General features: G+C 43.4%; 1 protein-coding gene across 4 annotated transcripts in view; it reads right to left on the bottom strand.

Moving 5' to 3' along the window:
* Positions 1 to 20,792, bottom strand: part of LOC119972755 (proteasome activator complex subunit 4-like) — a 230,725-nt gene that overhangs the window by 56,441 nt on the left and 153,492 nt on the right. For all 4 annotated transcript variants that reach the window (XM_038810083.1, XM_038810091.1, XM_038810102.1 and 1 more), the window contains 10 exons: positions 19,756 to 19,892; positions 19,604 to 19,657; positions 18,193 to 18,322; positions 16,800 to 16,881; positions 15,580 to 15,730; positions 13,274 to 13,343; positions 12,577 to 12,702; positions 9,451 to 9,603; positions 5,651 to 5,755; positions 3,267 to 3,358 (listed from right to left, as the gene is read on the bottom strand). In XM_038810083.1, the coding sequence (XP_038666011.1) occupies positions 3,267 to 3,358; positions 5,651 to 5,755; positions 9,451 to 9,603; positions 12,577 to 12,702; positions 13,274 to 13,343; positions 15,580 to 15,730; positions 16,800 to 16,881; positions 18,193 to 18,322; positions 19,604 to 19,657; positions 19,756 to 19,892 (1,100 nt within the window). The remainder of the gene's footprint in view (positions 1 to 3,266; positions 3,359 to 5,650; positions 5,756 to 9,450; positions 9,604 to 12,576; positions 12,703 to 13,273; positions 13,344 to 15,579; positions 15,731 to 16,799; positions 16,882 to 18,192; positions 18,323 to 19,603; positions 19,658 to 19,755; positions 19,893 to 20,792) is intronic.

Below are 20,792 nucleotides of genomic sequence, written 5' to 3'. Positions count from 1 at the left end.
ACTGGACGCAAGTATCCTAGAGAAAGGGAACTGTAGTGACATGTATGACCGACTGGTAGATAGGGACGACACCGTACTGGACGCAACAAGGAGGAAATGGGAGGACGACCTGGGGATGGAGATCGGGTGGGGACTCTGGAGCGAAGCACTGCATAGGGTCAACTCCACCTCCACGTGCGCAAGGCTCAGCCTGACGCAACTAAAAGTGGTACATAGAGCCCACTTAACAAGAACCCGTATGAGTAGGTTCTTCCCGGAGGTGGAAGACAGATGTGAACGGTGCCAAAGAGGCCCGGCCAACCACGCCCACATGTTCTGGTCCTGCCCCAGACTCGTGGAGTACTGGACAGCCTTCTTCGAGGTAATGTCCAAAGTGGTGGGAGTGAGGGTGGAGCCATGCCCGATAGTGGCGGTCTTCGGGGTTTCAGAACAGCCAGATCTATTCCTGGGGAGGAGGGCGGATGCCCTTGCCTTTGCCTCCCTGATCGCCCGCCGTAGAATCCTGTTTGGCTGGCGGTCAGCAGCACCGCCCAGAGCTGCGGACTGGCTGTCCGACCTCTCGGAATCTCTCCAAATGGAGAAAATCAAATTTGCCATCCGAGGGTCGGACGACGGCTTCCACAGAACGTGGGAGCCATTCATGCAACTGTTCCGGGACCTATTTGTGGCCAATGTACAAGAGGAAGAATAGTCGGGGGAAGGTAGCGGGAGGGGGGGGGGGCTACAGGTTCGTTACGGGGGTTCGATGGCTAGCTAAGGCCCAAAACCAAGCTAAATAAACATGTTGAGGGGGGGAGGGGGGGGGGGGGGGGCGCAGTTACTACTACGAAGATGCTTACCTGTAAATATGTATGTTAATTTTTGCGTGTTTGTTTTTGTTTGTTTTTTTTTCTCTCTCCTAACAATTTGTAATTTGTTCAATATAAAATACGAAAACTGAATAAAAACATTTATAAAAAAAAAAAAAGTGGGAGTAATTCCACTAGAGGACAAAAAACAAAGAGGGTTTTAAAAATGAATACTAAGAGGATAAGGAGGGGCCAGGATACTTACGTTGATGCAGAGAGTGTATTGAGCATGGAACACTTGAATTATGGAGTAATTTATGAAATGAAATCACCGAACACTAGCATACTAACACTTTAAATTATGGTTTTGAATGTTTTATTTTAAAGTACCCAATTCCTTTTTTCCCAATTAAGGGTCAATTTAGCGTGGCCAATTCACTTACCCTGCAGATCTTTTGGTTTGTGGGCGAGACCCACGCAAAGACGAGGAGAATGTCAAACTCCACACGGACAGTGACCCGGGGCTGGGATCAAACGTGGGTCCTCGGCGCCATGAGGCAGCAGTGCTAACCACTGCGCCGTCCTTTGATTTCGAATGCTGACAGTGACTGTCAAAACTAAAGAGTTATAACATTGCATTGTAGTTTTTACACCAATATGAGATTTCAATCTTCAGCTAATATTCTAATTTATGCTATTTAAATATATGAATTCATGAGCGTTGCAATTCAAATTGAAATGCATTGCCAATATCACAATATTGCCTGCTTGGCTTTCAACTCTGTCAATATATAGCTGCAGTTTACTCTGCCCTTTTATTAATGCATAGAATTAGAATCCTGTTCTTAGGAACAGAAATTGCCCATTCACCACGCAGGGCCTGCTCTGCTACTCTTTTAGACATAGCTGATCTGCAGCTCAGCATTATTTTCCCACCTTTACTCCATATTCCTTGAGACTCTTACCTAACAAATAATCTATCTGAGACTTGAAAGTTCCAATTGTTCTTGAATCCAGTCTTTAGCAGTGGTTGGAAAGAGCTCCAAATTTCTACCATTCTTTTTGTGAAAAAGTGCTTCCCGATTTCACTCCCGAATGTTCCAGCTCCAATTATTAAGTTCTCTTGCTCTTGATGCTCCCATCAGAGGAAACAATCTCTCAGTATTTACTCTATTAAATCCGTTTAATATTTTAAACACTATGGTCAGATTATCTCTCAATTTCCTCCACTCAAGGGATGTAATCCAACCTGTCCTTTAAATCAGCCCTCTAAATCATCCACCATTCTGGTGAACCTACTCTGGACGCCCTCCAAGGCAAAAATATTGTTCCTGAGGTTTGATGTCCAGAAGGGAACACAGTACTCCAGACTCTCAAATTCTGATGAAGTCACCTCAACTCGAAATGTCAAATCTGTTCCTGTCCACCGATACAGCCCAACCTGATGAGTATTTCCAGCATTTTTGATTTATTTCAAATTTCCAGCATTTGCAGTATTCTGCTTGTTTCAATCATGAAGCCATGTTGCTTTCTAATTCAGTGACATGGGTTAAGACATTTGCACATTAGAAGGGGTGGCACAGTGGTTAGCACTGCTGCCTCACAGCACGAGGAACTCGGATTCAATTCCGGCTTTGGGTGATCGCCTGTGTGGAGTTTGCACTTTCTCCCAATGTCTCCATGGATTTCCTCCGGGTATCCAGTTTCCTCCCACAGTCCAAAGATGTGCAGGTTAGGTGGATTGGCCTTGCTAAATTGCCCCTTAGTGTCCAAAGATATGCAGGTTAGGTGGGGTTACAGGGATAGGGCAGGGAGTGGGATTAGGTAGGGTGCTCTTTCAGAGGACTGGTGCAGACTTGATGGGCTGAATGGACTCCTTCTGCACTGTAGGGATTTTATGGTTCTTTGGAACCTGACCAAGGCTCTGTAAAACTTTCTGCCCTTTGTATTCGAGGCCACTTAATATAAAGGTCAACAGTCCATTCTGTTTATTAATACGAAAGAGAAAATGTTGGAAAGTCTCAGCAAGTCTGGAAGCATCTGTCGCGAGAGAAAAGAGCTAACGTTTCAAGTCCGATGAAACGTTAGCTCTTTTCTCTCCCTACAGATGCTGCCAGACTTGGAGATTTTCCAGCATTTTCTCTTTCGTTTCAGATTCCAGCATCTGCAGTAATTTGCTTTTATCCAGTTTATTAATAGTTATTTGTACTCTTTCACTGGCTTTTAATGATGTGTGTATTTGGACTCCCAAATCACTTTGCCCTTCCACAGTCCATTGCCTAAACTCAATGCTTGTCGCTTTAGTTTCGTCTACCCAATCTGTTAATGTCCTTTTGCAACTTTCTGTTGCTGTCTGCACTACTTACCATCACTCCAGAATTTTAGCTTTCTTAAAAAACGCATCCAGTGTACAAAGTCCATTTCTTCAAATTCATAAATCCTCTTCTCCACTCAGAAATTGATTTATAAATCACCTACCATGCGTCTGCAAATGATCCTCCTTCTCCACTCAATGGGGCCTCCATTAGCAACTCAAAAAGCCAATGGAGTTTCCGAGGGTCTCTGCTCTCCTGTGAAAATAAACCAATTGCTTTTTTTCAAAATACAATCCTCCTGTCCTCTTTCTTTTGATCTATTTACAGTATACCTGAAATAATGCAACAGAGTAATATAGTTGTTAATTTTAAAACATTTTTATTTATATTAAAGGTAATCTCATTTGAACGAGAAAGGAATAGAAAGTCTTTTAGGAATAGGGTGGAAGGAGGGTCATATGGAACAAAAACACTGCATAGACCAGTTGGGGTGAATTGTTTGTGTTGTAAATTCTATGTATGGATTTGCAGCTTTATACATACTTTCACTTACTCTGTATATAATGCTTATTCTCATTAGAACTATTTTTAAATGATATATGTAATGAAAAATTGTGAGGTAATTTGAAGGGGGATGGATATACATTTTGGAAGAGCACGGATTCCAGAAAGTGAGAAAGATTATGTAAAAATGAGACAATATTAAGGGAAGACCTCTTGTTTAGCGCATCAGTGTAAATGGATTGATTTTAAATAGCATTGATAGACCATATTTTATGTAAGGTAAAAATAATCACTTTCTAATTTCCAACACTTCCCCATTCCAATCAAAGGTCAAGGCAAGATTACATTACTTTCTGGAATGGAATATCTGGAATTTTAGGCCTCAAAGTGTGGAATTATTTTGCTTAATTTACTAATTAAGGAGAAAGCAAAAAATGATTACAATGCTTTAACAGAGTATTACAGGTATGTATGGAGTTTAGAGTTGGCTTTTGATGGCTTTGGCAGAATGCATGCACAAAGGTAGTGAGGAACTGCACAGCCAATTTCAGATTGGCTCAATGGTAGCAATATTGCCGTGTAGCCAGAAGACTGTGCACATTTAAGGCCCGTCCCTGGACTCTAGCCCATAATCTAAGTAGGTCAATGCTAATACTAATCCTTCAGATTAGATGTTAAACTACAATGGCCTATTTGTTCAGGTGAATGGAATAGGTCCCATGATGCCTTTGAACAACACTCATCCCTCAAACATCACTAAAGGGGAATGACCAATGATTTATTGTGGAAGTTTGCTGCGTGTTTAATTTGCTGCCCAATTTTCTTACAACCATCAATAGTTATATTTCAAAAATCATTAATTGCCTGTGAAATACTTTGGGGTGCTCAGAGGATGAGAAAGACAAAAACACCCACTGTCTCTTTTCAATTAATTCACGTTGAACAATTTCATTGCCAATTACATAAGACTTTGTTAACGCATTTTGGATTTCAAAAGGACTCCCTCAAACTGAGAACCCATACAGAAACTTCAATTTTGCTTTTAAAAAAATGATAAATTTAAATTTACCTAAATATTTGCATAAAACACAATGGGAAGTGTTATTTCATGATTATAAAAGCCCAATATTTACGATGTAAAGGTAGTGAGCGGGATTCTCCGACACCCCGCCGGGCGGGAGAATCGGCGGGGGGGCGGCAGCGTGAATCCCACCCCACTGCCGGCTGCCGGATACTCCTGCGCCGGTTTTTCGGCGGGGTGGGAATCGCGTCACACCGGTCGGGGGCCATTGGCAGTGCCCCCCCACTCCCCGGTGAATCTCCGCTCCGCGATCGGCTGCCCATTTTCGGCCAGTCCCGCCGGCGTGAATCAAACAAGGTCCTTACCGGCAAGACCTGGCTCTGTTGGCGGCCTGCGGAGTCCTGGGGGGGGGGGTGATCTGGCCCCGGCGGGGCGGGGGGTCCCCACAGTGGCCTGGCCCACGATCGGGGCCCATCGATCTGCGGGCGGGCCTGTGCCGTAGGGGCACTCTTTCCCTCTGCACTGTAACGGTCCGCCATGGCCGGCACGGAAAAGAACCCCCCTGCCTTTGTGCTGGGATCACGCCAGAATATGCTGGTTCTCCCGCGCATGCGCTAACTCGTGCTGGCCAGCAAAGGCCCTTCGGCACCGGTTTTCGCAGCACCAACCCACCGGCCTAGCCCCTGAAGGTGCGGAGGATTCCGCACCTTCCGGGCAGCCCGACGCTGGAGTGGTCCTCGGCGCCGGTACGGCCCGGCCTGCCGGATAGCAGAGAATCCCGGCCAATATGTTTATAAACAGGACTTTATCACAGAGAATTAACTATCTGAACATGCAGAAATGTAAGTATGGTCTCCTTAAGTCCAGGCACTTATATTTTAGAACTATGTTTTGACTTTGATATAAAATCCTAATTGTGCAAGTGTTAAATAAATTAACTAGGTAGTCACAAAGGAAAATGTTAAATTTAAACGTATGCAAGCATTAGAAAGGTCAGATAATAATTTGCCCATTTTACTTACACAAGCCGTGGCAATGCATGTTCCCCAGTCACTATATGTCTCTACTGTGATGTTGGACAAGGCAATTCTCAGAAGGGGACAGAGAACTTTCCACAGCTGCTCCACCTGCAATCACAGAAATAAACAACCCTAGTTCAAGGGGCTGAACATAATGTAAAATCCATAAGCATTCATTCCATCAACAGACATATTGCAAACTAAGACTGGATGGCATAAAATTAAATTTCAATTTCCATCTTCAGCTACAAATTCCCCACCACTTAATCTGTCCACATTTAAATTGGAAAAAAGTACAAACCATTTTCTCTCAGCATTATTTGTTGGTTACAGAGGTGTCACATGATAAATGCAGCAGTTATTTTGGCAGAAACAGAATTCAGTTAGTCCGTTACCATGTATATTTAACTGGAAACTTGTTTGCCTTTAAAATCAAACGTGAATTTGCAAGTACCAGGGAAGAGTGGCCAAAGACAAAAAGCTCTAACTTCTGAGCTTCAGGGCAGTGTATCTGGGGTGTACCCCTAGGATGCGTTAGGAAATCCCTCCCCAAAGTTCCCAGATATAAATTGCAAGCGCCAAACACAGGACTACCTGCCACTACTTCCCCCACCGATCCCACACCCAGTTAACATGACAACGCTCCCCCCCCCCACTCCCAGGCCTGACCCTAACTCCCTCAACCCCTACAAACTGACTCACCACCACCCTTCTCCAGCCCAAGCCTGATCCAACTCACTTCACTCAATCTCTCCACTCCCCACCACTCCCAGGACCCGCCCGACTCCCCACCACCCCCAGTTCCCGCCCAACTCCCCACCACTCCCAGGACCCGCCCGACTCCCCACCACTCCCAGGACCCGCCCAACTCCCCACCACTCCCAGGACCCGCCCAACTCCCCACCACCCCCAGTTCCCGCCCGACTCCCCACCACTCCCAGGACCCGCCTGACTCCCGACCACTCCCAGGACCCGCCCGACTCCCTACCACCCCCAGGTCCGGCCCGACTCCCCACCACTCCCAAGACCCGCCCGACTCCCCACCGCCCCCAGGACCCGCCCGACCACCCCCAGGTTCCCGCCCGACTCCCCACCACCCTCAGGTTCCCGCTCGACTCCCCACCACCCCCAGGACCCGCCCGACTCCCCACCACTCCCAGGACCCGCCCGACTCTCCACCACTCCCAGGACCCGCCCAACTCCCCACCACCCCCAGGACCCGCCCGACTCCCGACCACCCCCAGGTTCCCGCCCAACTCCCCACCACCCCCAGGACCCGCCTGACTCCCGACCACCCCCAGGTTCCCGCCCAACTCCCCACCACCCCCAGGACCCGCCCGACTCCCGACCATCCTCAGGTTCTCGCCCGACTCCCCAACACCTTCAGATCCCGCCCGACTCCCCACCACCCCCAGGACCCACCCGACTCCCCAACACCCTCAGGTTCCCGCCCGACTCCCTACCACCCCCAGTTCCCGCCCGACTCCCCAACACCCTCAGGTCCCGCCCAACACCCCACCACTCCCAGGACCCGCCCGACCCTACCATTCCCATTTCCTACCCGACTCCCCACCACCCCATCCTTCGCAGGCCCCGCCCGACTCCTCACCACCCCAGGTCCAGCCCAACACCCGTTTTCCAGCCCTCGCTTCACCACCAAGCCAGACCCAAACCCTCACACTCAGCAGCTAGTCCTGTATAAAAAGCGGCTTGGCTTACTTAGCGGTGAATGGGCTGCTTTTGACTAGGCACTGGAGAGCCACTTCATGACAGAGATCTTGTCCGATTGAGTCAGAAGGTCAAGCGAGATAGGAGTGGCTGGATTTCAAGGCAAGTAACTGTACGTGGAGTAGCATTCTGACTCAATTGCCATTCCACTGAAAATTGCGGGCCAAAATGTCTGAAAATTAGTGGCTGAAAAGGAAAAGGGTCTGAAAATTCTTTGTGACAAGGAATCGTGTAATCATTGCCCTTCCTACGATCTATAATGAATGTAATTACTTCTTGGCCACTTCATATGGGTGGAATTATTAGACTTCAATTGGGCAGAAACATTAGCTTATTTGTTTACCTTCTATTTCCATCATGGGTGTTGACCAATGCATTATTATAAAATCATCAAAGTGACATCAGCACTTTAACATATGTACACATTATAGTGCACGGGGCAAAGTATTTTCCAAACAACTTCAGGTCAAAAGAGAATTCAGCAAAATCATGGGCAATATCCACATCTGACCATGTTCCACACACGGTTATCTAGATGGTCTAAATATTGGCGGCAACCATTTAATGACTACTGCAGTTGCTAGTGATTTAATCAATGCACTTGTTCACTTATTAACTACCTAAAACTGGAATCTTTGGACTGATAAAACCTTTGAACATCATTTAACGCACAGGAATTGTAAAAGTACTGTGAGATGAAAGCAGTCAGGATCATTTTTCGATTCCAAATCTAACAGTCACCTGACCTGGTTGGGATGCTGACTTTCCAGTTACCTCATTATAAAGGAAGAAAACGTGAACTCAACCGAAGTATCAAAGATACCAAAGTGATGAGAGCAGGGTAGTGCAGGACAATGGTTCTCAACGCTTGGAGACTATAGTACAGCACAAAGCAACCTCCCCATATGGCTTAGCTGGTAACAGCACACATAACTGAACCATCTGGCCTAAGAAGAGGACCCTAATTTTTAACTGCCCATTTGCACAGAGACTGCTCCCAGAGGATGACATGCTAAGACTGACATGTTAGTCCTTTGTGCTCAGTTTTAGTAAGGTGAGCAGAATCTATAAATCGTGATCATTGCCTGTTTACCTCCTGCAGGAAAGCAAATTGTGAGGTGCCCAGCCTTGCTCCATTAGCTCATTTTCATGCTATGGCCATATGATGCCGCAGCACAATCGCAGTATTTTATCCATGCAATTTTCTTTTAAGGCCACATGGTCAATTTCTCTGACCAGTAACCTAATATAGATTAAACCTTGTGCTCCAGGTCTGAAGAAAGCATCCGCCGCATTCTCCAGTTCTGCAGCATCAAAACCTGCCATCAATACCCAACCAACAAAACTCTCCTCATACAGGACGAGACAGACAGGAGGGACTGAGGAAATGGCATGTTCTACTTGGTCAATGATTGCTGTTGCTTCATCATTATCCAAAGCAGCCAATCAGCAATGGTTGTGATCAAGTGTGAGCAGAGCAGAACCTGTGCTTGATGATGTACAACGGAAGTGAAGCAACTATGGAGAGGTGGCGGCAGAGGTTGGAAAAACATTTCAATTGGCTGAATTCTATAATTGAAAATTCAGAATTTTGGCAAAAGCAGAAAGTTTCATCCCTGAAGTACAGTGGGATATTTTTTCACATAAATTGTTTGAAGCAACCAAAAATGTTGAATATAACCAAGTTCTTACAAATCATTCAACTCAAGATTCAGGCAAATTGCGTTGGCACAGAACACCTAAAAGCAGTAGGGACTTATTTTTCTTTTTATGCAGCTAGAACTAGTTTGGACAGTTGGACAGGCAGCCAGGGTAATGAAAAACAGTTCAGTTGTTGATTATCATAAAATATACATTCAACAACTGTTAAAAATTCATAATTTATGGACTTAAAATGAGTGTGAACATGAGCTGCACTGAAGATTTAAGCCAGACTATTAAGATGTTAGTTGAAACAAAAACAAACCATTTTGACTATCCTGTCTCAATGATAAATATTTGTAAATTCTGCTAAAGCATAAACATTCACCTCACCTCACACTGAATTGTGTAGAGCATAAAACCAATGATATTACCTCTTCATACCTCCAGTGCTTACAACCTCGGATTAATCCAGCAATGATTTCAGCTACACAACGCTGAGCACTTTCATGAGAATCGGAGACAAGACGTTCCATATGTGGCTTTAATACTGGTAAAAAAGCCACATCAAAGTTCCTGAACAAACCCTATCATGGAAGAAAGGAACAAAAACAGGTGGGTAATGTTCAAAACTTGACACAAAACTGTTCAAATATGTCTTGGGTTTTTGCTTTTATTTCATGCAAAAAATTCTGATGCAATGGTAAACAAAAGCGATCACAATCCTTATGGGTGAACTTGAGAGAAATACAGTAAAATGCAGAAGAAAGAATTTTGTCCCACCTCACTTACCTTCTCCCTGGCTTGTCAAAGACCTTTCTGGCAGCTAGTGCCATAAAATGGGGGCATTGCTTACCTACCTACAACTGAGCTGCCGTCGACTGTAGGCCCCAAGCGTGCACTGCACTACACAAATCTCACACAGCCTGAGTCAGAAGGTCGGTTAAATTAGGATTGCCTGGATTTCCAGGTAATTTTGAGCAATGTGGCAATCTGACTCAATTGCCACTCCATCCGAAGTCACAGCTCATAATAATCTCATAAATTTAGTAACTATAACAAGCTTACACCTTAAAGGTAATGGAATTGGTCCAAAAAGGGGCTTGAATTTATTAATTGAAAAGGAGAGTGGGAAAAGATACCAGTTTCAAAATCTGAAGCAAATGGAGCTAGAATTTGTGAAGAAGAAAAGAGGGCATGGTGAAGCAAATGTAATGATTCCTATCTCATATTTAAATTCATTAACTTATAGAATGCACTGCCACCTAGTGCAATAAGCACAGGCAGGCAAAGCACAAAACAATAATGGGCATATTCTTTTTGTAAAATTTAAGAATTCAGAATGTCCAAATTACCTAACAGCATGTCTTTCGGGACTTGTGGGAGGAAACCGGAGCACCCGGAGGAAATCCAAGCAGACATGGGGAGAACGTGCAGACTCCACACAGACAGTGACAATTCAGGCGGGGATGTGAATCCACTCTCACCCACTATTTTGCGGATCATGCCCAAGACGTATTCTGTGGGCACGGCAACCCATTCACTGTGGTCCGATACGGCCACGTCCATATATCTGGCTTCCTGGACTTCAATGGTCTGATTAGCTTTCCCTAGAGCCGCTTGAATGAGGGCCAAGGCCTTGTCAATTGATTGTTTGAGGTCTTCCTACATAATTCGTCGGTGTCTTTCAAATTCTTTTGCCAAGGTACAAGAAAGAACCTCAGCTGTTAGTGGAGCGGATGGAGAACCAGAAACTGATTCCGCCATTTCACTTGTCATTGAGCTCCAAGCGACCTCAGACTCATACAATGGGCTACTGCTCTAAGCTTTCTTTTCCCTGAAATACCGAATTCTTTTTTTTCAATTAAGAGACAATTTGGTTTGGCCAATTTACCTAGCCTGCACATGTTCGGGTTGAAACCCACGCAAACACAGGGAGAATGTGCAAACTCCACACAGGCAGTGACCCAGGGCCGGGATCGAACCCGGTTCCTCAGAGCTGTGAGGCAGCAGTGCTAACCACTGTGCCGCCGCAATAATGGGTATATTCTAGATTCAACAAGGAGAATGATGAAGGAATCGTGTAACAGCAAGTGGAACATTAGAAGATGTGAATAGGATATACATCTAAATGACAAAGTAGACATTTTTTAAAAAACCTTGTTAGTGTTAGTGATTTTAATTTCACAATAGGAAGCATGCACGACATACTCAGTGATGTTAGGCCAGGCTGGTGTATAAATGGTATTTATAAAGCCGCAACCTGCAGTAACCTTCATATATTTATCGAACACTGATGTTCGGATTTACCACCCGTGAATAATTAAGTTTTGGCAGAAATTTCTGATCCTTCACAGAGGTCTCCCAGCTCATCTAGTCTCGAGTCCAGAGTTGAATGAGGAGAAGAACTTTGCTGATCTTAAATTGGAAATTACTTTCTTAACCTAAAAATGCACAACTAATTATGATCAGGGCAAATCTTGATTGGATATTCACAAACGTATATACTTAAAGTTTTTTTTAAAATGGTCTAAATAATTTCTAACGTGAATGTCTTTTCATGCAAATTAGTAAATTTAAAATATTAAACAGTAAAGAGGAAAATAAGCAGGAATTAGTCACAGATTCATGGCAGTTCATAGTATCATAGAATTTACAGTGCAAAAGGAGGCCATTCGGCCCATTGAGTCTGCACCGGCTCTTGGAAAGAGCACCCTACCCAAGGTCAACACCTCCACCCTATCCCCATAACCCAGTAACCCCACCCAACACTAAGGGCAATTTTGGACACTAAGGGCAATTTATCATGGCCAATCCACCTAACCTGCACATCTTTGGACTGTGGGAGGAAACCGGAGCACCCGGAGGAAACCCACGCATACACGGGGAGGATGTGCAGACTCCGCACAGACAGTGACCCAGCGGGGGAATCGAACCTGGGACCCTGGAGCTGTGAAGCAATTGCGCTATCCACAATGCTACCGTGCTGCCCGGGTCAGAACATCATGAACTCTGAAGCCCATTTAAGCACATAATCTAGATGAACACTGCAGTGCAATACTAAGGAAACACTGAAATGTCAGATTGAGTGCCTTTTGGATAAGATATTAAATTAAGCTTCCACCAGCCCTTGAGTTGCTTGTAAAAGATTCTGTGGCACTATTTGAAGAACAACCAAAGGGTTTTGCTGGTGTTCTAGCAAACAACTACTGCTGAATTTGCAACTAAAATGGGTGATTTTGTCACAGTTTATGGGACCTTGCTGTACATAAATTAGCTGCCATGTTTCATAAGTTATGACAATGACTAAATTTCAAAAGTACTTCATTGGTTGTAAAGTATTTTGTACATCCTGAGGGAGGGAAAGGTCCAAGCAAATCAGCAAGCCAGTTAAAAATGGCTTTTAGGAATATATTTGTAATACCAAGTTTAACAAGATACAGTTGGAGGCAGCTCCAACAATGACAGCTGTCTCAAGAATGTAACCCAGGTCATTGGCTGAGAGTCACTAACATGACCTAATGGTTATTATTAGCTTATTAATATTAAAAACCTCATACCTTGAATAGGCAAAATCTGCGTGGATTAAATTTGTCCTTTCCCTTGCGGTCTTCCAAGGATAAGAACTTAATTAATTGCTCCATAAATTGTGGGTCAGAGAAGCGATCATAAATTACTTGCTCTGCCTGCGTAGAAAGATATTTATAAGTTATTAACCATGCCTGTGCAAGACTTAAAAGTTTTAGGCAAATCACAGAAAAAGATGCTTAACTACATTTAATTAACATGCAAGTAATGGTTTTGCCTCTGTAAAAAATCTTCGCAGGATCACTGTTGCATAACAAGCTCCTGTTAACACTTAATTGAATTGTACCAGACCTGTCTTAACTACAGCATCAGTACCCATCATGTAAATCTATGCTGTAGTACTTGGGTGAGGACCAAGGGGATATATGTTACCATATTCTAAACTTGAAGGCAAATATTATTAAAGGCAGCAGGTGAGGAAGTACTCCAGGTGTGGTCTAACGAAGCTTCTATACAATTGAAACAGAACTTCACTACTCTGTACACAAATCCTTTTCCATTAATCTTCCTAAAGGTTGGTGCACACAATAATTTTTCACCTGCATGCTAGCTTTCAATGGCTTATGGGCAAGGACACTCAGGTCTTTTTGTACATACAGGTTTATCAAATAATAGCAAATTGTTTACTGGAAAATTTTAAAAGAGTTTCAATGCCGAAATAGCTCTTACCTCGGACATTTCATTTCTACTCCTTCCTAGTTTAGGTTGTCGGTCTGCTGGGGCATAAACAAGTAGCTTCCTAATTAAGAGACAAACACAAGGATTTAATTTGCATCCATCTTGCATCCGTCCTTTTCAGAACATTTTACAAAACTTCACTTTCACCATAATTTACTCTGATATAGGCTATTAACATACCAGACAATTTCATGCTTTGCAAGAACAATAATGATAGTGGAATAAATAATGACACGGCTATATTTTTAAAAAATGTTTTTATTCTCCATTTTCACATTTTCCTTCAAAATTTACACCCCACCAACAAGCAGTAAACGGTAACAGATACAAAGTCAATCCCGTTATCAACAACGGTCCCATCCTCCCACCACCCCAATCAAGGGCCCACCTGTCAATATACACATCAAATAAAACAGACCCTCCCACGGTGGAAAAAAAACAAAGGCGAAAAAGAGAAAGGAGTCCGGAATCGCCCATGGTCACGATTAACCTATAGAGTCCACCCGCCCCCCCCCCCCCCCCCCCCCCCCCCCCATGCCATCCAACCTCCAAAAAAAAGAGTCCCGTAAATGATACCCAAGAGTTGTAACCCCCCCTCCCCCAACTCCTCCCATCCACTTTCTCTTGTAAAAATCCCATCTCCCCCCCCCAACCTCGGTTCCTTCCCCCCAACTTTCCACCCCGGCTAGACCCCGCAGACCCTGTTCTGCCAGGCTCTGATGGTCGCAGCCCCCCCCACCTCACCCCTGTTCACTGGCCGGCTTAAACCGGCCAGCGTGGAGGCCCCCGCCCGGGTCTCTTTCCCCCTTGCCCGGCCCCAGGAAAATCCCAGAAGTCCCCTTTAGCACACAAACCCCACATACACATCCACACACCCCAAAGAACCCTCATTACGACTGAAAGTCCCATTTCTTCCCTTGTCCAAATATATACAACATTGGCTCCTATAGCCCATACACCAGCATGCAGTGAAACAAATAAAAATAAAAATACAGTCATGAGGCTACATCGGTACAAGACCATTTCTCAATTCTGCCACAGTCCTTCTGCCTTCGCAAACTCCTCCGCCGTCCCAAAATAAAAGTCCTTGAACTTGTAGGTCACCCTCAGCTTCACTGGATATACAATGCTGCACTGCACCTTGCTAATGTACAGTGCACTCTTCATCCGGTTGAAGGCAGCCCACATTCTCGCCAGCTCCACCATAAAATCCTGGTATACACGTATACCAGCTCCAGCCCACTGCACGACCCGCTTCTGCTTAGCTCAGCACAGGACCTTCTCCTTTGCACTGTACCTACGGAAGCACAGAGTCACTACTCTTGGCGGCTCACTCGCCTTTGGTACAGGCCTCCACGACCGATGAGCCCGATCCAGCTCATATCGGGAGGGATCCTCCCCCTCGCCCAATCGTTTCACCAACTACGTGGCAAAATACTCAGTCGGTCTCGGTCCTTGCACTCCTTCGGGCAGCCCCACAATCTTCAAATTCTGTCGCCTGGATCGGTTTTCCAGGTCTTCCATTTTGCCTCGCAGATCCTTGATGATCTCTATCACCTTCCGCATCTCCTTCCCCATCGAGGTAAGTTGATCACTGTGCTGCAGTAATGTCTCTTCCACTTCCTTCAGCACCTCACCTTGCTCCCGCAGCTCCGCTCGCCACCGCCATCCTCACCGGGGTAATCTCCTCCTCCACCAGCGCTTTCAAAACCGCCCCCATCTCCTTCCTCATTGCCTCCAAGTGTTTTGTAAACTGCCTCGCGACTTCCACAGCCATCACCTTCGTTATTTCTTCAGCCGTAAGCAATACGGTCTCCCCTGGTGCTCCAGCCTCCATGTTCTTTACTGACCCCGCGGTGACCTTTCCACTCCCCGACGGATTTCAGCCGCTTTTTTCACGGCCTTTTTTTTGCTGGTCTTCGACATTTCCCCTCCCTGTGCTGTCTCCCGACTTTTGCTGCCTCCACTGCCCTTAGGACCAGGCGTTACCCCCCCCCCCCCGACAATGCCGTTCCCGAACGGGAGCCCTCCAACGTGCGGCTGCCTCCTGCCCGCCATCACCGGAAGTCAATGACATGGCTATATTAATGCATTTTAGCATCAGTTCACTTGATTTTGAAGTATTCAGCACTTTCAACTAGATATTTCTAATTCTTCAAATGTTGGAAATAAAAAGTGCTCCCGTTACCTGCACTGTTAATTTCACAAAGCATGAACCTTCAAGGATTTGAATGGAAAAGATTCCAAGAGCTTCCACTTTCAGAAATATAATACACCAATCTTGCTCTTATACTTACTGAGGCCAGGTGTAGTACCCCCAGTGTGTCTTTTCCACAAATAGACAGGCTTCCCAGTCATCCTTAGTCCGTGGCAAATCGGAGCTATTGTAATGGAGCCACTTGTTATCAGGTCTGTCTCCTGGCTGGATTGTTGTTGGACGAGATCCACCTTGTTAGGAAATACAAATACAAAAATACACAATGTTAATAATAAGAAGCTTAAAAATTAGGAAACCTTAGGGTCAAATCTTTTATTTCAAATTTCACCAGTGAATACATCTGTGCAAAATAAATTTGACAAGAATTATTAAAGTAAGTGTAATGGGTTTGTGTGAAGCAGGTGACTTTGAACCTGTGGTTCCCCAAGGTCCCCAGCTTCACATATATGGGCTTACTGTAGACAACTTGAGAGAGAGCGATTGCGAGAAATAGTCAATTATTATTGCATCAGGTTAGTAGAAGATGGAGTTTGGTCTTTATCGTTTAGTGTGTCCTATGGTCTATCATTAGACAAGTAGCATATTTTCACCAACTTGTTAATTCTATTTTTTCTGTAATATTAGTGTTTGAAGCATCCCTGCTCACATATTTAATGTTTCAGCGAGTACAGTACTGTGAAACAAAAACTTCTAACTGCAAGTAAATGTTTTAAATATTTATGACAAAATAGTTTGTAAATAAGGGTTCTTGGGATATGAATACTGTAATTACAACCAGCAATATTGAAACATCCAACTTGTGCAATGTATGGTTGAGATACTGGAAGCACAAGCAAGGGAACTTAGCACTGGGATCATTAAAACTTTCAACACAAAAACTCAAGAGCAAGCAGACTCAAGTGTAATTTCAAGTTCAATCCGTGTTCTGCAATAGTCTGCCTATAGAGGTAGATATTAAAATACCTCCAACAATGTCCAAAGATGTGATGTATGACTCATATTTAAATTTTCATATTTGAGTTAGCTGACATTCTTACGGGTCAATTGTCTTTACAAATGAGAGAAAATTCTTGCAACTTTTCACTTAAAAATCAGCGGCAAATAAAACATTGACAAAATTGTTAGGTTTCCAAAATCATTTCTACTTATGCCATACCTCAAAGAGCATTCCAAGTTAGAAATAGGCAACTTGTTCAAAATATTTGCATATCTTTTGAAAAGTTACTCTAAACAGAGAACTTGAACATTTAAATGGAAATATCACCAACAAATTAATCACCAAAGATCAATTCTACTTACAAATAGTGTATGGATCAATCTCTATTTTTTTGTGAGTTCTCTTCAGCTGCTTCATAATGCCAGCCACAGCAGATATTGCCATCTACAGATGAAAGCAATTTAGTACTGGTCACATGCAAGTTTTTGAATCTACCACATATTCGGACTAATAATTCTCAAAGTCCCAATAATATATCATATGTGTTTATGTAATCTAAGGCATTCAGAACTACCATCAGAATTCTTGGCTTAAAATAATTGCACAATCAGCTGCAGTATTTCAGGCCCTCGCACAAGCCATTTTTCATAAATAAACTCAACCAATGAATGTGGCTAAACTAAATGACAATTCATCCATCACAGCTGAGCCAGGTACTAACCTCACCCATTGTCCACATTGATACATTGCGAAGGTAGACATTGTTTGTGCAATTGTCAGGTAGTCTGTGCAACATTGGTAGCCATTTACAATACGTCCCACCACCACTTTGCTTCTTGACAAAGGGAGCAAATTTCTTGTGTTTCACAATATATGACAACGGATTTGTATTACAGCCCTTCTGCATTTCCAATGAAAATCTTCCGTGCAGCTGTCTTAGGTAATTTCCCCCCAAAATCTATCCTTTCCTTGTATGAAAGCATGGATTCGATCTCAATACCCATTTAAGCAGACAAAGTTGAAATGTTCCTTTTCTAAAGCTGTAGTCAGCAGCTATCTTTTGCATTTATGTAGGAAGCAACACAGAATGATGTTTTAAAAAACAAACCAACCATGCCGACATTTACCTGGATAGGCAATTTCCTTCTTCCCTAATGATCAACATCATATTTATGTATATTTCTATCATAACTGGCTGACTGATTATTGGTGTCTTGTAATAATTCACTTAATAATAATAATCGCTTATTGTCACAAGTAGGCTTCAATGAAATTACTGTGAAAAGCCCCTAGTCGCCACATTCCGGCACCTGCTCAGGGAGGCGGGTACAGGAATTCAACCCGCGCTGCTGGCATCGTTCTGCATTACAGGCCAGCTGTTTAGCCCACTGTGCTAAACAAGCCCCTTAGTGTAATTATGTACATCCCCGTTGGAATATAGGCCATTTTATGTTTGCAGTTACCAGTTTGTTTTACTTTTTAAAACTTAAAAAAAGTGATGAAGATTGCTTTTTTTTTAATGGAGCAAATTTGATGTTTTTATTTTAGTGCCCCAATTTCATGTAAACCCATTTTCAATCTGAAACTTGCCAAAGGCATTCACCTGATAGCATCTATTAGTGCACTTGGGTGTCAGTGATTCACCTTTCATATATCTTGCAGCTGATGAGGTACACCAGACTAGGAAACTGAGAACCAAAAATCCAATTCTTCTCTTCATTCAGACATGTGAAAGTTAAAATAAAGAAATCTTACCTTCCGGACTACTAAGGCATCATGATTGAGACTCTGTATGAAGAACTTGATTGCTCTCGTAGGCAGTGGCACATCATCTCTCAGCAATAGGGAAAGGAAACCAATGGCTATTTGTTCAAATTTCCACGGTCTAAAAAAAAATCAAAGTTTCCTGATTAAAAATAAAAGTTCTTTACAAGATTTGTTAAAAGCCATGTTAAAATATCTACTTCTGTGCATCACGTTAGTGGTGAAGATATTTCTTTTTGCAACAATCTGATCAGTAAACTGAAGACTCATTGCAGTCAAGATTCTCATATACTATATGACGCATAATAGTTCTTCTTTTGGACATTATATGAGATACATGTAACAAAAATCAGCGCAGTTACCAATGGAGCAGAATGCAACCGGCCTATCATCGTTCTTATTTTTCCACTTAAGAATAGGATATTGGGAAAATATATTTAATATCACTGAAATACTACTATAATATTGAAGGGAAAGCTGCATTTTAATGTGATGGTTTTGTAACTCATATGTCATTTCCTTCTGACTTTATCTCCTTCCCTTAGGGGCAGAAACTTATTCTGTAATAGTTCCACAATCAGTGGCAGTATTTCAGGTCCTTCGGCAGCACAGCGGTTAGCACTGTTGCTTCACAGCATCAAGGTCACAGGTTCGATTCCCAGCTTGGGTCACTGTCTATGTGGAGTCTGCACGGCTTTCCTCTGGGTGCTCCGGTTTCCTCCCACAAGTTCCGAAAGCCATGCTGTTAGGTAATTTGGACATTCTGAATTCTCCCTGTGAGTACCAGAACAGGGTCCGGAATGTGGCGACTAGGGGCTTTTCACAGTAACTTAATTGCAGTGTTAATGTAAGCCTACTTGTGACAATAAAGATTATTATTAAGGAGTCGTTCTTCATTTATAAACCCAACCAGTGAATGAGAGTAAGTTAAACAGCTATTCATCCATCAAAGCTGAGCCAGATACTATCCTCAACCATTGTCCACATTGATGCATTTTCACTAGAGATCACTGGGCAACATCAAAAATAGTAACTAAGTGTGCGCACTCTGGTTATTGATCATTCCCATGTATAAACCTCATTGTTGTTCTGTGGAGGTAGGCAACTGGCAGCCTTTCAAAATATGCCAACAGCACCAGTTTTTCTCTGCACATGAGAAAATCTCTCAAGGTTCACGATATATGACACTTGATTTGTATTGCAGCACAGGCTCTGAACTTCCACAGTAAATCTGTCAAGCGGATAATTGTCCCTCCAATTTACCCTTTGCTTGTGTGAAAGCCCGGACCCTATCTCAATACCTCTTTTGAAAGAGCTGAAATATGGCATACTGGAAACTAAGACATTGGACTGAGCTATTGAATTTTAAAAAATAGGTTATTGTACAGTTTTTTAAACTTACAAGTTCCGCTGGTCGAGCAAATCCAACAAGATATCAATTAGTTTCTGATAATTCCTAAACAATAAAAATAAATCTTAATTATGAAGAAAACATTTAATGTAGCACTGAATTTTCATTTACTGACAAACTCAACCTGATTATATTCTATTTACCGTAAGGACTCATTATTTTTTGCTATTTGGCTCTGAATTCCATTTTCAATTTCCTCAGCAGCGAGAACAGTCAAATTTGAATTTGGGTCTTTTGCCTGGGTCAAGGATGCAGAAAGTTCCACACAACAATCTGAAATCTGAGCAGATGAGGTTATACAGATTTACTGCTAAATAACCATTAAAATCTCACAAGAAAATAATCAGTTATAAAGTCTAAAATATGACTGCAGCTGTCCGCATGTTTGTTTTCTCCCCCAATTAAGGGGCAATTTGGTATGGCCAATTGACCCACCCTGCACATCTTCGGGCTGTGGGGGCGAAACCCACACAGACACGGGGAGAATGTGCAAACTCCACACCGACAGTGACCCGGGGCCAGAATCAAACCCGGGTCTTCGGCGCCAAGAGGTGTACTTTTAAAACAATGAGCAGCTTTTACTTATTGGGCAATGTCCTGGAATACTCCAAGATTTCCACCTTTTGTATTCCAGTATTTCCATTATTTGTACATTTGAAAATAAAAATTTGGCATTTCAAATAATCATCAGGAACTGTAAATCAAGTGTAAAGCAGCATCTTAACAACTGAAAACCAGCTTCTCTTCCCCTAGCCCCAACTGACTTGACCTGTAATCACATGGATTTCAGATTCATAATCATTATTGAAGCCAGATATTTTCATTGCACAGACCTTCTCCCAACAAGGTCTTGCAACTAGAATGTTAGTGAAATGTTAGTGGCAATCCAACACCTGCTTCACGTCAGAGGTCTGTTATTGCTGCAGCAATAACAGGAGAATCCAACCCCTGTCGTCACTTGTGAACTCGCTTATGTCTCCGCAGGTAAGATGGAGTACTGAATACATTCCCCCACACAATGCAGGTAAAGGTCGTTATCTAAAAATAAGCAAGAGGATTTCAACCCCGATGTTGTCCTTTACTTATCAAGAAAAGTGCTCATCTTTTTCCTGGTTCCATCTTCTTAATGCTGACTCCCTTAGACCACTTCAATCTGAAAGTAGCTGAGCATAGACTCCAG

This window comes from Scyliorhinus canicula, chromosome 1 (assembly GCF_902713615.1).
Source record: "Scyliorhinus canicula chromosome 1, sScyCan1.1, whole genome shotgun sequence".
NCBI classification, from domain to species: Eukaryota; Metazoa; Chordata; class Chondrichthyes; order Carcharhiniformes; family Scyliorhinidae; genus Scyliorhinus; species Scyliorhinus canicula.
This window is presented reverse-complemented; position numbering and strand designations above follow the sequence as displayed.